This window comes from Anopheles ziemanni, chromosome 2, assembly GCF_943734765.1.
Source record: "Anopheles ziemanni chromosome 2, idAnoZiCoDA_A2_x.2, whole genome shotgun sequence".
NCBI classification, from domain to species: Eukaryota; Metazoa; Arthropoda; class Insecta; order Diptera; family Culicidae; genus Anopheles; species Anopheles ziemanni.
The window spans coordinates 51,860,548-51,878,409 of record NC_080705.1 but is presented as its reverse complement, the minus strand read 5'-3'; the positions used below and the strand labels follow the sequence as shown (position 1 = coordinate 51,878,409).

Sequence of the window (17,862 nt, the reverse complement as noted above, 5' to 3'; positions counted from 1 at the left end):
CAAGTTTTATCAATGTTTTAACATGGGTGTACCAAGTCCAATTGGTTTTATAGAGGTTTCTCAGCAGGCAAAATAGTTTTAATAATTTTGACATCCTTAAAACCTTTTGAGGATAGCTATAAAACTGCTCATTAAGTCTAAAATCTTAGTAGACTTGAAGAGCCTGTAAATACGCTGTTAAGTCCTTCTTAAAACCTTCTCTTAAAACCAATAAGTGATTTTTGGTCTAGAAAAGGTTTTAAGGGATGGTTTTGACAACGTTCTGTAGAGTGGGCCCTCTTACACTTAAAACGGGTTTATGAAGGTTTTATCACAGCCTTTAAGATATTTTACTCTTAAGATGAGACTTAATGATGAGCATGAACAACATCGTTAGAACCATGATAAAACTTAAAATGTTACTTGGGTCCCGAACCAGTAGCGCTTCTTCAGAAACAATTAACGTTCCAGCTGGCCGCCGTTTCGCAACGTGTAATGCCGATGTGCAATGTGTGTACTCACCAGTAGCTGACGGTGACAGGGCCAGGGCTTGAAGAAAGTTTAGCTAGGATTATTCAATTATTAAAATTACTCTCAACCCTATTCTTTGCACCCCCGGCGACAGGATCGCGTACGTCGAGCACGCGTCTGGTGGTACGTGTGGACAGACTGCCTAGAAACATGTCATCCGGGCTAGCACAGCATTGTAATCGTCGCCTTATCTACCAGGAGCAGGAAAAAGTTACTTGACCGACCGTGTTTGGGAGTGGAAAGTGGGAAAAGTTTGCTTAACGTACGGTCGTACGGTCAGCACCAGCAGGTCGGTATAGAAATCTGAAATTCATGAACCCGGAGTACACAAGTTGTCCTATGAAACTCAAAACAGCAAGGTACGTGCACACATACCCAAAGTTTTGATTTACCCATATATTTTTGATCATACCCATAGTACTAGTAATTTGGATTGCAGGTATGTTCCGCAACAAATAGAGCAGACAGCTTATGCAGACTGATGGTCCGTGTTCCAGGTGGTGGGACACAGCAATTGTTTATGCATTGGAGTTCTGTTTCAATTGACTTAAAAATAAAACGATTAAGTCTTCATCGCCGTGTAAATTTACAACTAATCACGATGAGATGCTTTTTATAAATCATGCCTTTGGCTCACACCACTGACGATGGGAGTAGACCACAGTAGGGAGATTGATAAGGTGATTAGCAATGGTAGTAAATCGTAGGCAGACTCATTCAGACGTCGGTAGGAAGCATTACGAGGCCATACTTTGGCAGTAAACAGTAACAGTGAGATAAGGACTTCGTGATATCACCACGAAGATAGATTAAGTCCAAATATAAAGGACCACATTTTGTTTTGTTAACCAGTATCACCAGGAAGCTCAAATAAGTTTATTGTTGCAATCCTTCAAATCCGACCGAACTAAGCTAATTGAATTAAATATGAGTTCAACCAAACTGCTGATAGTCGCGGCTGTTGCCTCCTTCCTGGCCCTTGGAGCTTCTAGCGATGCCATCGGACAGGCAGGTGTTTGCGCCGGGGTTCCGGACGGATACTTCGTTCGCGATGTGCGCGATTGCCAGGGTTACTACTATTGCCGCAATGGGATGGGCTCGTACAACAACTGCCCGGGCGAGTTCTACTACAACGAGCTGCAGCAACTTTGTGATCATCCGAACAAAGTGACGTGCCACATCTGCCAGGAGCAGACGGGAGTACAGCTTCTGCCGCATCCGCAGAACTGCAACCAGTTCATCACCTGCTCCGAGGGAGTGTCGTACGTCGGCCAGTGCACCGACGGTTACGCGTTCGATCGCAGGATGAAGACCTGCAACCCGGAGGCGCGTGTCAACTGCGAGGAGAACGTGCAGAAACTCTGCCCAACGGAAGATAACCCGACCGTGGTCGTGTTTCTGCCGAGTGTGGACCGGTGCGATGAGTACTTTATCTGTCGCGCCGGAACGGCCGTGCAGCATTTCTGCGCACCTGGACTACACTGGGACTCGACGAACGAACGGTGTGACCTGGCGGAACGTGTGAGCTGTGCCCTGCCCTGAACTGAGCAAAGGCTGATTAAATCTCATTTGGCGCGTGCCAAACCAGTTAGGATATTTAGCGCAGAGCCGTACGATCCGGCAACAAGTGTGTCATTGACATTATCTTTAAGATGTAGTATGTCATAAATTAAAGTCTGTAAATCTATAGGAATAATAAAAAATATTGAAAAGAAGTCAGGCTGCTGTATTGGAAAAACTTTTAGATGAAGGAAAAAATTGAACTTTTTTGGTACATTTCTCCGGCATTTTGGCCGATGTAGTTTTCAGTACCATCACTTACAAAATATCTTCAAAGAACTGTACTAACTTCAATTGTTTCTTCGTTGGTTTTTAGGAATTCGAAAAAAATAGCATAATACTCCTTTTTCTTAAAAGCACTATCACTGTATGTTTGATTTTATACGTGCTTACAGTTGTAAGGTGTTCGAACTGAAAAAATATTGCATCCACACAATTGAATTTTCCCACACGCCTTTGGACCTGGTAAACATCTGATATGTACATGGATGTTTTTAAAGTCCATTTTCAAAATGTAGCGTAACGATTTTCATTAATACCTTTTCATAAATGTTTAGTTCTGTTCGATATTACTGATGTTTGTAACTTAACAAACATAAATCTATTGACTTATTTGGACACGAACATATTTTCTGCTAACGGATTCGAGACAAAATATGATTTTTGCTATGTCACTATGTGTATTAGTATTAAATTAATTGTCTAAAGTTGTTAAATGTACAGCCAGCGTAGTTAACGTTGACACGTTGACCGCCATGCGTTTTTAGCACACTTTTTTAGTACACTCTTTTTTATTAAATTCGTTTATACAATGTTTATAACCGAAAGATTTCTGAGGCTAAGCAAAGACTTAGCTTCCCTTAGAAGAATTGCTATAATTTTTATGTGGCATTTTCATTTACTTATGGGACAAAAACTTTTTAGAACAGCTGCCTATCAAAAATGGTAATTATGGCAATCAACGTGTTAAAAAAATGATTGTAGTAATATGTAATTTTTGGAGATTTCTATTTGATTTGAATAATTTTATATACGACGAAAAGTTTAAAAAAAAAAATAAAAAAGTACTACAGTGCCAGGCAAGACTTCATGCTCATGTTTCTGTTACTGTTTTCTATTCTCTATCGTTGCAAAAAGATCGTACGCAAATGGCACTTGACAATTTATTGTGACTAACACAGCACACATTGCAATTTTCAGCAACTACATGGTTAAATTAGCTAATTGATTTCGTTCTATGTATTCCAAGTAAAATAAAAATGTAAAAATATATTTTCCAGTTATATATCTCTGAAGAGGGTGTTCGTCATTTCACAATATGCGAAAGAACAATTGCTTTTAGTTTGTCGCTAACAGGTTTTTAAGGTTTTTGATTGTTATCGTTGCTGGGTATCGTAACTGGGTTTCTTAAATTGTAGGATTATGTTCAAATCCTGCAATAATTCCTTAAGTTGGCCTACATTAGTTGACATGTTAAATCACACGATGAATCATGAGGCGCCTGGATGGTCAATTTATTACTATTGTCATATGCCTAAATATGTGATAGGAGCTGTTTGTGAAATCTGGCACTGTATCACGGAAACGGTAAGTCATTTCCTCTTTTCCGCTCGCATGAGTAAACACCCACCGAGTTGTGTTCGATAAGATTAGGCTTTAATTGCGAATAGGTTGCCACATGCGGTGGATTAGGCTTCCTTCAATCGCCGATTGGGGATGGTGATGATGATGATGATGGCGCAGAACGAAAATAGCACCACACAACCACTCAATGGACGGTCTCGGGATAAAAGGAAGGCGCACAGCGAAGGATTGAACAAACCAGTCGAGCCACTCGAAGCAATCGAAGTCGTGCAAGCCGCAAATCACTTGGTGTCGCGCTATAACGTAAAAAAAGAGCAATTATCGCTGTCAGGATGCATTCCAACACCATTGCTTGTCTTATTGGGCTGTCGGTATTAATCTGCGGAACGTTCATTGGAGCTGCATCGGCCAACCAACCGTGCCAGGGCGTCCGGAATGGCTATTTCGTACGCGATAAGAGCAATTGCGCAGGGTACTACTACTGCAACGAGGGTGCGAGCATCCTCAACCTTTGCCCGGGTGACTTCTACTTCAACGAGCTGACGCAGATGTGCGACTATCCGGAGCGGGTGAACTGCCACATCTGCCAGCAGCAGACCGGCGTGCAGGTGTCGGCACATCCGCAGAACTGCAATCAGTTTATCGTTTGCTCCGAGGGATACTCGTCCATTGGCCAGTGCATCGAGGGTTACGCGTTCGACGGCCGGCAGAGAGTCTGCAATCCGAGCTCGCGGGTCAACTGCAGCTCATCCCGCTGCCCGGAGCAAGACAACCCCAACCAGATCGTGTATCTGCCCGGCGTGGAGAGCTGCGAGGAGTACTTCATCTGTCAATCGGGTATGGCGGTGCAGAAGTTGTGCGCACCCGGACTATTCTGGGACGCGATCAAGGAGCGATGCGATTTTTCGCAGAACGTTTCGTGTAACCTTAAAAACTAGACCATTACCGAATAGCTATATTTATTTATGAACTTGTAGTATAAGCTATCAGAAATGTGTTTGTAGAAAACTGGAAACAAGTATTATGTGAAAGTAAGATATATTTTATACGAATAAAATTTGAAACAAAAACAATTATAATACGCACAATCTAATCAACAGTTTTTGTTGCTTAATTTGCTCCGTAACGAACTTATGATGGAAGAGAATCCATTTAACTGTACTTAAAAACATTTGTTTGCTACGAAGATTGAACATATGAATTGAACATTTGGTATAAAACACATTTTTGGTTTAAAAATTTACAGTGGTTTATATGTTAAACCAACACATGTTTTTTAGTGGCCCAAGATCCCCTAGTGGGACTACGTCTCTCTACGAAGAGAGTTGTTGTGAGCGAAAGAACAGTTTGGTGGTCAGCCGTTTGTTAGAATGTATGACTTATTTTGTTTATACAATGCTTTTCACCTAGAGACTTTGAAATTAGAGAAATATTCTTAAATAAGAGACGAAAACTGAAGCCCTAGAAGTAAAATTTAGTTACAATGGCGGTATCACATTTGAATGAATGCCGCTATCTACACTAGAGAGTTTTCTTTAGTGTTTCTTAACTAAATGTATGGATATGACACTCTTTCGTGTTGTTAAAAACATTTGGGGGGTGCCCATGGCGAAACAGCACACCACAGGTGTGGGATCGAATCTCGAGTCTGGCACCCTCCGGTTTTACGAACGGCTGACCACCGATCTATAATATACCGTCTTTCGGTCACACAAACTCTCTTCGGAGAGAGGCCTTGTCCCACTAGGGGATGTCGTACCACATAAAAAAAAAACATTTGAGTAAACGAGGGGAGATAGTACATATCTCAATGAAATGTTAATTTAACATACATTTATTTCAATTAATTTAAACGAGATTCAAACTAATGCAATTTAAATTCATTTTTATCCACTTAAATGGTTTAACATTCAACGCCATGTTTTGTCATTTCATTTTTCAAAGCAGAAATCTTAGTAAATATGGTTCTTTTCATTACGAATTGTGTGCAGTTTCAAGTCACACTTGAACAACGGCTCATAATGAATTTTCACCCTTCCAAACTGTATTTTTAACCCTACTATCTAAAATCACGTACCCATGTATGTTTTGCAACTTTGAAAAGCAATAGTAGAGCAATATTTTAAACATAACAGATCAATTCCTAGATGTTCCAACTTTCTGAAACAAATTAAATTCCTGCACTAAACGGTTTTCTGCGGAGCAGTTGAAAAACATCGGTTTTACATTTTTTTGTGATTAAAAATATTGTTGTACACTTTAATGTGTGTTAGTTTATTGGGCTAATAAATCCAAGCTAACTTTATTTTGTCTCTGTACATCTCGTAGATTTGTATATTGCGGAGTCAGAAAAGTGTTATGTTAAGTCTCGGGGATTCAGTACAATTTTATGAAATCATCAAATGAATTTAATAAACAGGTAATGTTATGGGGATATTAGAATCATTTATTTTGATGCACTTATGCAAGTAAGCAATTTAGAAATGGATTTAACTAAAATAATTTGAAAGTAATAAGTCTTCTTACGGCCCGTTAAAAACCCGTAAGGCTAACAAGGATTAGAGAAGAGCGAACAAAACACGCAAATTAAAGAAGCTGTTTGAGGACGGCCTTTCTTAATTATTCGTGGAAAAATCGCACCTGATTAGAGACCCGGGTATATTCAATGGTGTTCATTACTTTTGAGACTTGCGTGACTGCTAGCACTAACAAATTTACTCATTCCTAAAAGAGGGATCTAACATAGCTAACAATGTCCGCCAAATTCGACAGCCCACCATGATACCATGCAGGTTATTGAAGCGTTGATTTTTTATACGCTTTCGCGCACTGGGAAGTAATGATATGCTCTTACAACCATCCAAGGAGAATTATCCACACAAAACACGCATACACAGTGGGGCGGTTCGTTTGTAACACGAAGCAGTTATTACGGTACCTAACATTCTCGAGCAGGAGTGTGCATTGTTTGACACACTTCCGTTTAGAGCATTGACACATTTTTTAAAACCCTTTTTTCCCTAGTAGTGATGAATAGATTAATCCGCTGGATGCGATGATGGGTGGCGGGTGAACCATGAATTCGCAAAGCATGAAAAACATACAATGAGTGCCACAGGCGGCACAATGCCGCCTATTCCTGCACCTTATTCACGACCCCATTCATAGGAGCCCGTGGATACCAAAAAAAAAAAAAAAACACAGTGTGCAACATTGAGGTTAGTGTGGCTTGGAAAGTCCTTCTTTGCGCCTCAACAACACGTCAACAAAAACAAACTCCCCGCGAGCGGGTGGTGAGCATGCGCATCCGCATCGGAAGATCCTTTCAAGTTGGGGTGTTCTCTTCTCGTTGGGGAAAGTTCCTTTTATCCGAAGTTGTGTTACGTTTGTGTTCCCTCCGCCGAGTCAGTAACGACTGAACACTCGAAAGTCGAGGACCTTCTTTGCATGCGGTGTGCTTTAGTTGAGAATAGTGTATTTTACCTGAATTTACGAGAATGAGTGGTGCCTGTGGCGTGGCGTTTCAAAGTAACTTGGCAGCTTTCCTGTACCATCAACGAGGCGATATCTCGCGTTGATTTCGATGCCGACGGAGACATGCCCTACGTCATCCCTTTTTCCTCATTGTTTCCGCAATGAGGATGATTTGTGCCACTCTTTACAGTAATCCTTGAAACATCTCCACCAGCACACCAAGCGCGGATGTTGTTACATAAAACGGTGCTACATTACGGGAAGATCTACGCCGTTCTGGATAGGGATTCCTATGAGAGTAGGAACGTTGTCAGTTTGTAACGCGGAGCAAAATATGAATGACAAAAATAAAAATATAAAACCCTAGACGTGGACCAGCGTTCCAAGCAAAATATAACTCCGCAAAAAGGGGGAGACCGTTCCCCCTTTCGTGTAATGGTTCATCATTTCGCTTGTGTTTGATGGTTCACTGGGAGAAATGTTTCCTTTCGTAAGAATTTCGCTTATCACTTCTTTATGCAACGTGCTCCAGTGATGGCACTCGTTCGCTCGCATGTCTTGGCGTCAAACCTGAATTGTCTTCAGGGCATGGAGCGGCTTTCGGATAGACCACCATTAAAGAGACTTTAATCAGCCTCAAAAATGTGTAAGCCATAAGCACGTTGAACGTGGTTTTCTGGAAACAAAATTCATAATAAACCGCGGGAAGAAAATGGTATATACTGATGCTGTTTGAGCAGCGTATTGTCCGATACGTTTTTATTAGTAGAATTGCTTTTATTTGTTTTTGTCTACCTTCTAGCCGACCCCTGAAAAGAACGTGGGAAGTTAAGCGGATCGGGAAACATTAAGTAAAAAATAACGACGCGACCGGAGACTACACAACGCTCCACGCGATCTAAGGATCGATACGCAAAACTGTGGAGATAAATTCTAAAACAAATTTCAAGCTTTGCGCTTTTTTTTATCCCAGTTCGCGACACTTTACTTTTACGAGACAGCCATCATTGCGACCATTCTAAAGAAAGGTGGCTTTTGCTAGCTGCTTTGAATAAATTATCAACAGCGTGTAAACCGCTGCAAAGTGGGGGAGAAAAAATAAATGGTCAGGTACGGTCTGCTGTGAATCAATAAGATCATGAAGCAGAAGACAACGTTATTCACGATTGGCTTGGCAAACTGACCCACGAAAAGCCAATCGAAGAAATGAACACATTTTAATTTGAAAAAGTTGCATTTTACATTGGTTTTGGGCTTGTTGGATGAATTTGCAGAGCCAATCGAACCATTATTTTAATTTAATTTAGTATTAGTAAATCTTGACATTTAAATTTAAAATTATTTAAATGAGATGAGCTCGTTTTGCTCGTTTATATTTGTTAGCATATTTGGTCACTCAAAACATATTAACTTCACTCGTCACTTAAACATATTTTCATTCTTCACCTACAGTTTTTCTATGTTTGCCTTTTAAAAATGATGCAAAAAAAGCCTTTATACACTGTTTTCAGGGCCAATTCGTCGACATCAAGCTGCTCTTTGTTGGTAGTAGGCAGTCAATTGCACGCGCAAGGTTTTTGTTTGGCATCGTTAGGAACCAGTTTGGGTTTGTTAAGTTTAACTTTGCCATTATCGGTAGCAACATTGACGCGACGAGAAAATGTCGCGTTGTTGTCGCGCCAATGTTGCTACCGATAATGGCAAAGTTAAACTTAACAAACCCAAAGTGCTTCCTAACGAAACCAAACAAAAACCTTGCGCGTGCAATTGACTGCATACTACCAACAAAGAGCAGCTTGATGCCGACGAATTGGCCCTGAAAACAGTGTAATGTAGAGCGTTGAACTTATCGATTTTGGAAAAAAGAGATAATTTTGGCCATTTTTAATATACTCTCCAGCTAAACCATCGCAAGGGCAGGGTTTTTTGAGCCATGGAGTTATCCTAATGATATACAAAATACCCTTGGACCCATGAGACGTCAATCTGTCTTTTGGAATAGTCTGGACTGCTAAAGGCAAATGCTTCCACCACAGACGACAACATACAGCGGAAACATTTTCCATCTCTTCATGAAATATTAGAAAATTTTGAAAATATGGTTATGGCTCGACAAAAAAAGTGTATTAGAATATTTTGGACTCTGGGTAGTTTAACAATATTGCTGTTTTCAAACCACACACTTTTTATAAACGATATATGTCTGATAATTTTTGTTCTACTAACCTAAACCTAGGAGATCCTGAAGAGAACTTAAGACATCACTTGGTTCGAAAATGTTGTCCCAGGCTTCTTTAAGTGGAATGGTGTTTTCACTTACGATCGTTAATGGATCACGAATCAATTTCCCCCGATGGTGATGATAATGATGATGATGAACACGTGCAACCGAAGGTCAATCTAGACACGGTAGAAGCGGAAGATAAGTGTGCGCAGGGGAGCAATAACACACCAGCTTTCGCGAACACAACAAAACCTGAGCGAGGAAAAACTCATTGTCAAACTTTGCTCCACTACTCCAACCGATAGGGCGAGATGCCCGCAGGACACGGTCCAACCCCTGAATCAGATCAAAGGTTCGTTTATTGAGGCATCGAAACTCACGAAATTCCGATACGATGCTAGTTGGTGGTAGGTGGATGGCGGGAAGTAGTCAAACTCCGGGCGCACTCGCGAACTAATGGCCAAACTTTTCCTGTTGCCTATCGAGATTTAGAAGAGGCCGATCGGAAATGGAGTAGTTGTAACGTGGCAGGTCGACACGCACCTGCCCCCTGATTCGTGTTTCTCGCTCCGGGCCATTCTGGGGGGAAGGGAAGCGGATGTACTTCAGATCAAACGGGACAATCCCATGCATAGGGTGTAACAAGTCAAAAGAAAAAACACCGTTTTGGAGCATGATGTTTTGACTCACGTCGACTGTGTGATACACAATTTGACAGGGAGCGAGGGAAAAAGGTTGCCGTGGATAAAAATCACAATACCCACAGCAGTAGCCGTGAGGCTCGCGTCGAGGAAAAGCCAATTTGTTTGAACAGAGTGAGCTGACATGTTGGAAACGGCGTGAGATCAAAGAGCGCGTCGAACGAACTCGATGTGTTGAACCAGTGCATAGAGCGGCGGGGGTACAGAAGGCCGGTTGTGGGATGGTGGTTTTCGGTAGGTGAATCCAAGATCCATTTGTCCAAGACAGCCCTTCCCGACGAGCTTGCAAATGTTTACAAACTTCCCTCTCGGCTATTCTCGGAAAAGAGAATCGAATCCAATAATCCGGGCCCCGGGGGCTACCATGGGACCGAAGGGGTTCTATCCGGTGCTATCGCGCCGACACTGGCGGCCCGTAATGGGATGGACATACATTCGTAATGGGCTGACGGTTCGCATCAATTTCATCCGTGATCCTTCACCATGCAAAGGATTGCTGGCTGATAGCTGTAAACCGATCCGCCGAAGCGCCTAACAATCAGATGCGACTAGAAACACACTTGCCCGATTTACCTCGTGCCCGGATGGATGGATTAGGTGCGGACAATCTATTTTCAAACAACCTGAATACACATATGAAGGCAACAAAGAAAGTGGAAAAGGCAGAACGTTACAATATTGCCGGCCGAGTGCACTACAACCATGTCGGAATGTTTGTTTTATTGCATCATTTTCTCGTTTCCAACGCCCTACAAGGGGTTTAGGGTGCGGAGTAAAAACGAGTATCGGTGAGATGCACGGGGGAGGGGGAGGGGGAGGGGGTGGGGGGAGGACATAATCCTTTGGGCAATTGCTGAAGTGTGTGAGACTCGAGGTTTCTTGGTTTTTGCGGGAAAGATTTTATCGAACAGTTAGCATCATGACCATCCGGTTATAACAAGCATCCTCTCGTGTCCAACCAATGCAACGGTTAAGCCCAGGGGTTGGGAATTTTCTTCTAGCGACATGGGCATGGGCTGTGCTTTGGTGTGAAAAGACAAGAAACCTGAACAACAGGATTGAAATGTATTTCTTCAACATAGCACGTGGTAAGAGACGAATCAAACCATACAATACACAATTGGAAAAACTGTCAAACAAAATTAACTCGCACAGTAAACCACATGGAGTAACCCTGGGTTAGCTTATTTTACCAGGGCAACGACGCAGTAGAGTCGGGAAATGGAAATGTGATATCCAATCAACATCACCTTAATAAGGATTAGTGGTGGCAGATTATGATAAGCCGACATCGAGCGTAGAAAGAGCTTGAACATGAACTTTTTTTAAACTCCATCGAGCACGGTGATTCCATAATAGGCGTTGAGCAAGTTGAGAAGTAATCAATTGCTCTCTGAGGTCAGCACAGTTAATAAAGAGTTTATTAATTTCAAAGGGAGAGTTTTGTTTAATTGTTATTATTTGGGCATTATTGTGGCCGATAGATTGGACAGAGTATGGCTCAAACATTTATGTCTCTCAATTGTTAAATATTGCGTTTACCAATATTTTGGATGGAAGTCAAATTTTTTATACGACGGCCATGTTGATGGAATAGAGCAATATTACGCATAAAAAACGATATAGAAGATATATGCGCATTGGGTTTAAATTATATTACGAGATTGGACATATTATTGAAGTATTGAAGATATTTTTTACTGATTTAATTGAAATTAGATAACAGATGATTTAAAGTTGTTATAATAAACATAATTTTGGTTCTTGGTGACTGTACAGTTTTTAAATTTATATTATTCATAAACCTATTAACTCAATGTTAAATACTGTGACAATATTTGATTTTAGTTAAATTTTGGGAAATGTTCTAGACGCCGGATCAAACACATGATCAATAACAAAAGTCGGTGAAGTCTGAATATTATAAGTTCTGAAGATTGTTTTTTCTTTATGTGGCACAACATCACTCTAGTGGGACAAGTCCTCCCTCTGAAGAGAGTTACTGTGACCGAAAGACGGTATATTATAGATCAACCGTTGTATTACCGGAGGATGCCAGACACGAGATTCAATACCACACCTGTGGTGTGGTGTTTCCTCACGCTACTACTGCATCCTAGAAGATTTATTGTTTCAAAAAATAAAAATGAAAAAATAGGGTAAAAAGTCTCGTAAACCCTTAACGAGGTAGGCGTGACCAACAAGATCGTTACGTCAAGAAGAAGAAAAAGAAGAAGAAGAAGAAATAGAAAAAAGAAGAAATTAAAAGTAGTATAAAATTAGTTGTTTAGGTTGAGTTCTGTTGGTAATAAAAAAATTTAGACAACATGTTTGATCAAAAAGTTACAAAAATAATAGAAATTAAAACTCTAAGTTTCTAGAAAACTTAACGTTTCCACAAAAATAAAGTAGGCTATAGAATCATGCTTCATAGGAGAACACTTTTTTATTCGGAAGCTCTTGCTTTAACGATGTTCCATGGTAGTTAAGCAAAGCATACACTGTATTTCGATGTTTCCATATAAAAGCAGCCGATTGAGGACCAGGGTGTCGATATCGACAACTATAAAACATTTAACATATGTTAAACATTGCAAGCTCAATGAATACAGTGGGTTTAAGTGGACGTGTAATGTTAGACGCCTCAACTATAGTAAAGCTTGGCCTGCCGGACAAGAGCAGTTCCTGTGGGCCAGTGCCGGAAACATGTGTAAACTAAACTTTTTCTTTATGCCCCAAGACTGCACGCTACAGCGATCCTGAATGATTGAGTCATCTAAGGCACGGGTTGACTAGGCTGTTGGCAAAGGTTTTCCCAAATCAAATAACTCGGAACGGAACGAAAGCAACAACAATAGTTTCAACCACAACCCGACAACAACATTAAGCGGTCGTATGTGAAACCCGAACATAACTGTTCACTCTGCGGACACGTTCCCTTCTGCCGGAAGAATGCCGAGCTACGTTTTGCTGCCGATAAGTTGGTGAAGCCAGAGGATGTATCCTTAAATGGACCCAACGCCCGACGTTATGCTCGCATTTGCGGTGGTCGGTTCATGTGGTTAGCTTTTGCTAGCGTGTCGAATTCGTTTTACTTTAATCGTTCTAGGGGGAATATTGCACTATCTACGCATAAGTACAAATTAGGATTTTGTGTCACACGATGGTTAAGGTCCGTCTAGGAATGGAAAAGAATGTTTGCATAAAGAGCTCCACTGTGAACAATTTCATTAAGTCAAGCCAGTTTTGATCATAAACTATTATCACCCTTATAAAATAAATTCTTGACATACTAAGTTTTTCAAATTGAAATAATTCATTTAGTTTATTTTATTTATTTTCATGAAACATAATAATAATGATGATAAATTTCCTCTTGTTTGTTGCATAACATCGGAAAGGATTTGTAAATAATAACTTATCAATGATATCATATTCTAACAACCAACTAAAGGGGGCACTGCAGAATAGGTTTGTTCTACTCTAGCGTAAAATATGCAACCTCAATCTATTTCGGAAATATTGACCAAGCAATACATGCTTTTTTGCATTCTTCTAAATAAGCTATTTGAGAATTTTTTATTACAGCTATTTGATTTTTTTTTGTCATTTAACACGTTGGGATTAAGTTGGGATCTCAACGGGTGGGGAACATGTTTTTAGTTTAATTTGGCAATTTCAAAATATGTAACATGGCATACGAGTCTGATATGTTCATTACAGGGTCTGATATACCCTACTCGAATTTAAAGACTTTACGTAAACATTTTAAAGACAAGTCGGAATAAAGCAAATTATGCGTGGGACCATCTCAGGTTTTATCATAGTTTAAGGTATAAATACCTTTTGCTATTAAGCAGACATTCATCAAATACCTCAAAATCTTAATTACTCAATACTGAAAAGAATTGTTTCAATAGGCCTTGCATTTTGATTTTGGAGACAAAAACTAAAATATTCCCATCCGAGGGTAATAAGCACCGGCTTATTTCGGGCAGAATTCACCGGTATAAATTGAAGACTAAATACTTCTTCTTCTTCTTGGTGTAACGACCGTCTTGGTAATGCCTGTCCCGGTTAAGAGCTTACAAGACTTTTTCCCTTTGTGTACGTGGATAGTGAGTCTTCTCGTACAGGGGATGGTACGGTTGGATTTACATTCTATTGGAGTTATTATTCAGGTACAAATATGAGTTTCCTTCATGTACTCAATATTGGCCCTGGAGCACGGAATAAAATCATAGCTATAGCTTACTAATAGCTGCATTTGATCACAAAAATCATAAATATTAGAATGATGTGCATGATTCATTCGGTAGAATCTCAATTATTCACGGTCGGATTATCCGCTTTGCGGATTAATAAGCATTGAGGGTATGATTTGATATAAACCGCTGGAGGGGATCTCTTCTAAAGTTTGACTGGTATAATCATGAAATAAAAAAAAGGTTGAACATGATGAAGATGTGTGTACAGTTTGCTTCACCGTTAAATGCAGAGCTCCAAACCAATTGAATTGCTGCTCATGAAATAAAAAACGGTTGAACATGATGAAGATGTGCTTACAGTTTGCTTCACCGTTAAATGCAGAGCTCGGAACCAATTGGATTATTGCTCTTATTTAAAGCATGCTATCGCATTTGTGAGAAGAGAACCGTTTGCGAATGCATATGCGCAGCTAGTATGTTCATAGTTCTTCACAATCACCGCAGATTGATTGAAAGGATGATGAATGTCGGTGGTTCCGTACAACCGCGCGTGTTCGGTGTAATTTAATTTGATAAGCGACTGCTTGAAAAAGGATGAATCCCCATCTCACTTTCCAGTGCGACGATGTGAAACGTGAGGTTGGCAATATCAACTTGTTCTAACACGGAACAGGTTACGGCTGGAAGCTTTCCGACCTTTATGCTCCAGCGTTGGGCACGTTTGAATGGATATGATAAGCATAACGACTTCGGGTCGACATTTTAAGTGCCGACAAATTGCGGCACAGGACTTTGCTCAGTCGGTCAACAGGAGTCCATTGATGAGGCGAGACGACGAGTGTTGCTCGGAAAAGCCGGCAATTACGAAACGGTAGTGGAATTATAATGTATGATTTTCTAATTCATCAGCCCATGCGACGTAGGTTCGTGGTGAAGGACTACAAAGTGGAGGGAATAGATATACCGTAGCCTTCATCATAAAATGGGTTGAATGGGACAAAAACATTGAAGGGCGAGTTAGCGCCCCACCAGAACCAGATTTATGTACATTCTCAGCCAAATCTTTGATCCAACAAAACTGTCAACGTGAAGCGACCAAAAGCGGTGTGTTGCCGAATAGCAGAATTTTGATAAATGATGAATCTTTGCGCCTGAGTGGGTTGTAGGAAAGTAACTTTTGTTTGGTCATCAACTACGTGGGTGGAACTCCAAGGTTAGTGAGGTTTTCCCTTACTTTTCAAACCATCAGATTCTGTGGTGTTCTTGTGAGAAACCCAAATGTCATTCGTCTGAGCAGAAAAGGTCGTAGGTTAGTACGATTTGCGATTTGTTATTGTTGAAAACTACACGAATTTTGAGTACACTTGCACGAGTGAACTGAAATTTTCGTGCCCTTTCATTTCTCTGCGAAAAGGTAATTTTTACATTGCTGCCCGCTTATATACCCCTCGGTTTGAATCGTTTTCGAATTTTTGAAATATTAGGATACTTTCAATAACGTTTGCTACTCCAGCTTCTGACGGCAGCTTTCATGCTGTTGCTGTGTTTTGCAAAAGTCAAAAGTAAAATGCAACGGATAAATGGAGTATTTGTTTGGGATGTTATTATTCTTTTGAATTTTTTTTTTCGATGTTACAAACGCATTGATATTTCATTTTAATGTTTTTTTTATAGCTGTTGGACTGAGTCATGAAAGGACGAATCATTCCGCAGACCGTTGAACCCAGTGGTATATGGTTATTACTGGGTTTTTCAAATGTTTCTGCTAAATTTCAAACGAAAAATGATTCCGAAATTCTAAGCAATTCTTGCAGCAATACATGTGGTAAACTGATGAAACATCCGCTTTGAACACCTTTTGGGCTAAGAATAACCTCTCCAAAGGCACCTGCAGCGCCCGGAAATCGAGCCGGTTCAATCGCGTGTTCTGCGATGCACAATGGCTTATACCATCCAACTCAGAAATCACGCAGGAAGCGGATAGACTCGCTAGCATCCGTATTTCCGGTGGCCCGTTATCAGTGTCGTACGATATTCAGTTCCATGGAACCATTTGAATCCGGTGTTCCACACCAGAATGGATTTCACTGCGATGTGGAATGAGAAATGCAGATTAATTCTATTTCGCTCGTGACACCACGCTACAACCGAAATTCCAACCGCCGGAAGTCTATGCTGAACAATGGTGCAACGGTGATGAACCGGAGGCAGCCCAGTTAGGAAAATTTTCTACATTTTCTAATGCACATATGCAACGCCGAGCAAGATGCTCTTCTATTCGGTTACGTTTTAATGTAAATCACAAAGGTATGTTTTTGATGGGAAAGAACAATTTCTCATACACGCTTCTTCTACAGCAAAATTAGGCATGCTGCAAAACCAGTGCATAATTTATCTTTCAGCGAACTAGAATGTCGCAGCGGGTCTGAATGAAAGTCATAAGAAAATCAACGTTTGCGGCAAAATGAAATATGGCGCATACTGCACACACATTGTGAAATAGTAATGAAGTATTGATTGAGCAAAATGAATTTTAAATTTGTGTTGATTTTAGTTATGAAGAAGGGAAGGTGTATTTTATTCCATTCTGGTGAAAATAATGATTAACTGCAAATTAAGTAGCAGCCAGACAAAAGGTGGCTCTCGTGATTGAGTAAGGCATTACAGGACTAAGATTAGAATGATAATATTATCAATGACCCTGCTAGTAATTGTGTAACATTAAAATGTTGTTTTCAATTTAACCAATGTGCAATAACAGAATCTTTGAAAGCAATGACTTTTAAAGTGATAAAAAGTACAGTACTAACCTGTAAAATTTAATTGATTATTTGCTAGAATGCTAGGCCCTAGCAGTATTCTGAATGATTAATCGATTAATTTTATCTTGAGCTAATCGGTATCACAAGACCTATTAGAATTCTATTCTATTCTCTACGATAGGATCAGTAAGTCAATTGACCACATTAAGTAAGGTTACCACACATTCAGGTTAATTGTAGGTTGGTTGAAAGCGTCTACTTTATTAAAGTTATAAATATATACAGACGGGTTAGTAAAGATCACAATTTCCAACACAATTCTTCGCCACTCATGAAGGCTCTCTACGCAACGGAAATAGTTTCATAGGGGTACGAATGATTGAACAGGGAGGAAAAGAATTATGATCAACTTTCATCGAAACTTGACCTACAGTAGTTCGCGTCTAGCGGAGTTGTTATGAATGATCCACTAGAAACAGAAATAGCCCCGCTAGTGCTTGACGAAGAAGTTTTATCACTCGTCGTAAAGTTACAGCTTTGCGGTTGCCATCACAGTCCAATAAGCAACCACGTCGAGTTGGAAATAAATTTTAAAAAAATGAGAGAGGTATTGAGGTCACAACGTTTCAGATTAAGAATATTCACTTATTTGGAAATGTTCAGTGCAATGGAGTTTAATGAAAATTCTGATAAAACAAATACGTTAACGATAATTTAATACTTTTAGTTTACATTTTCATAGCGTGATTTATGTTGTCTACTAATCTATATATATTTATAATAGATTACCCCGACTGTTTTATTAACTTATTTTATCTTTACAAACATAAGTCATGTTT

At 40.1% G+C, this 17,862-nt stretch overlaps 2 protein-coding genes across 2 annotated transcripts; both read left to right on the top strand.

Annotated features, from left to right (window-relative positions):
• The first annotated feature begins 1,437 nt into the window (after nt 1-1,437).
• Nucleotides 1,438-2,052, top strand: LOC131293827 (peritrophin-44-like). The gene has a single exon (XM_058321881.1). It carries the CDS (start codon nt 1,438-1,440, stop codon nt 2,050-2,052), a length of 615 nt encoding a protein of 204 aa, XP_058177864.1.
• A 1,934-nt stretch (nt 2,053-3,986) lies between these two features.
• Nucleotides 3,987-4,592, top strand: LOC131293826 (peritrophin-1-like). The gene has a single exon (XM_058321879.1). It carries the CDS (start codon nt 3,987-3,989, stop codon nt 4,590-4,592), a length of 606 nt encoding a protein of 201 aa, XP_058177862.1.
• Nucleotides 4,593-17,862: the final 13,270 nt, after the last annotated feature.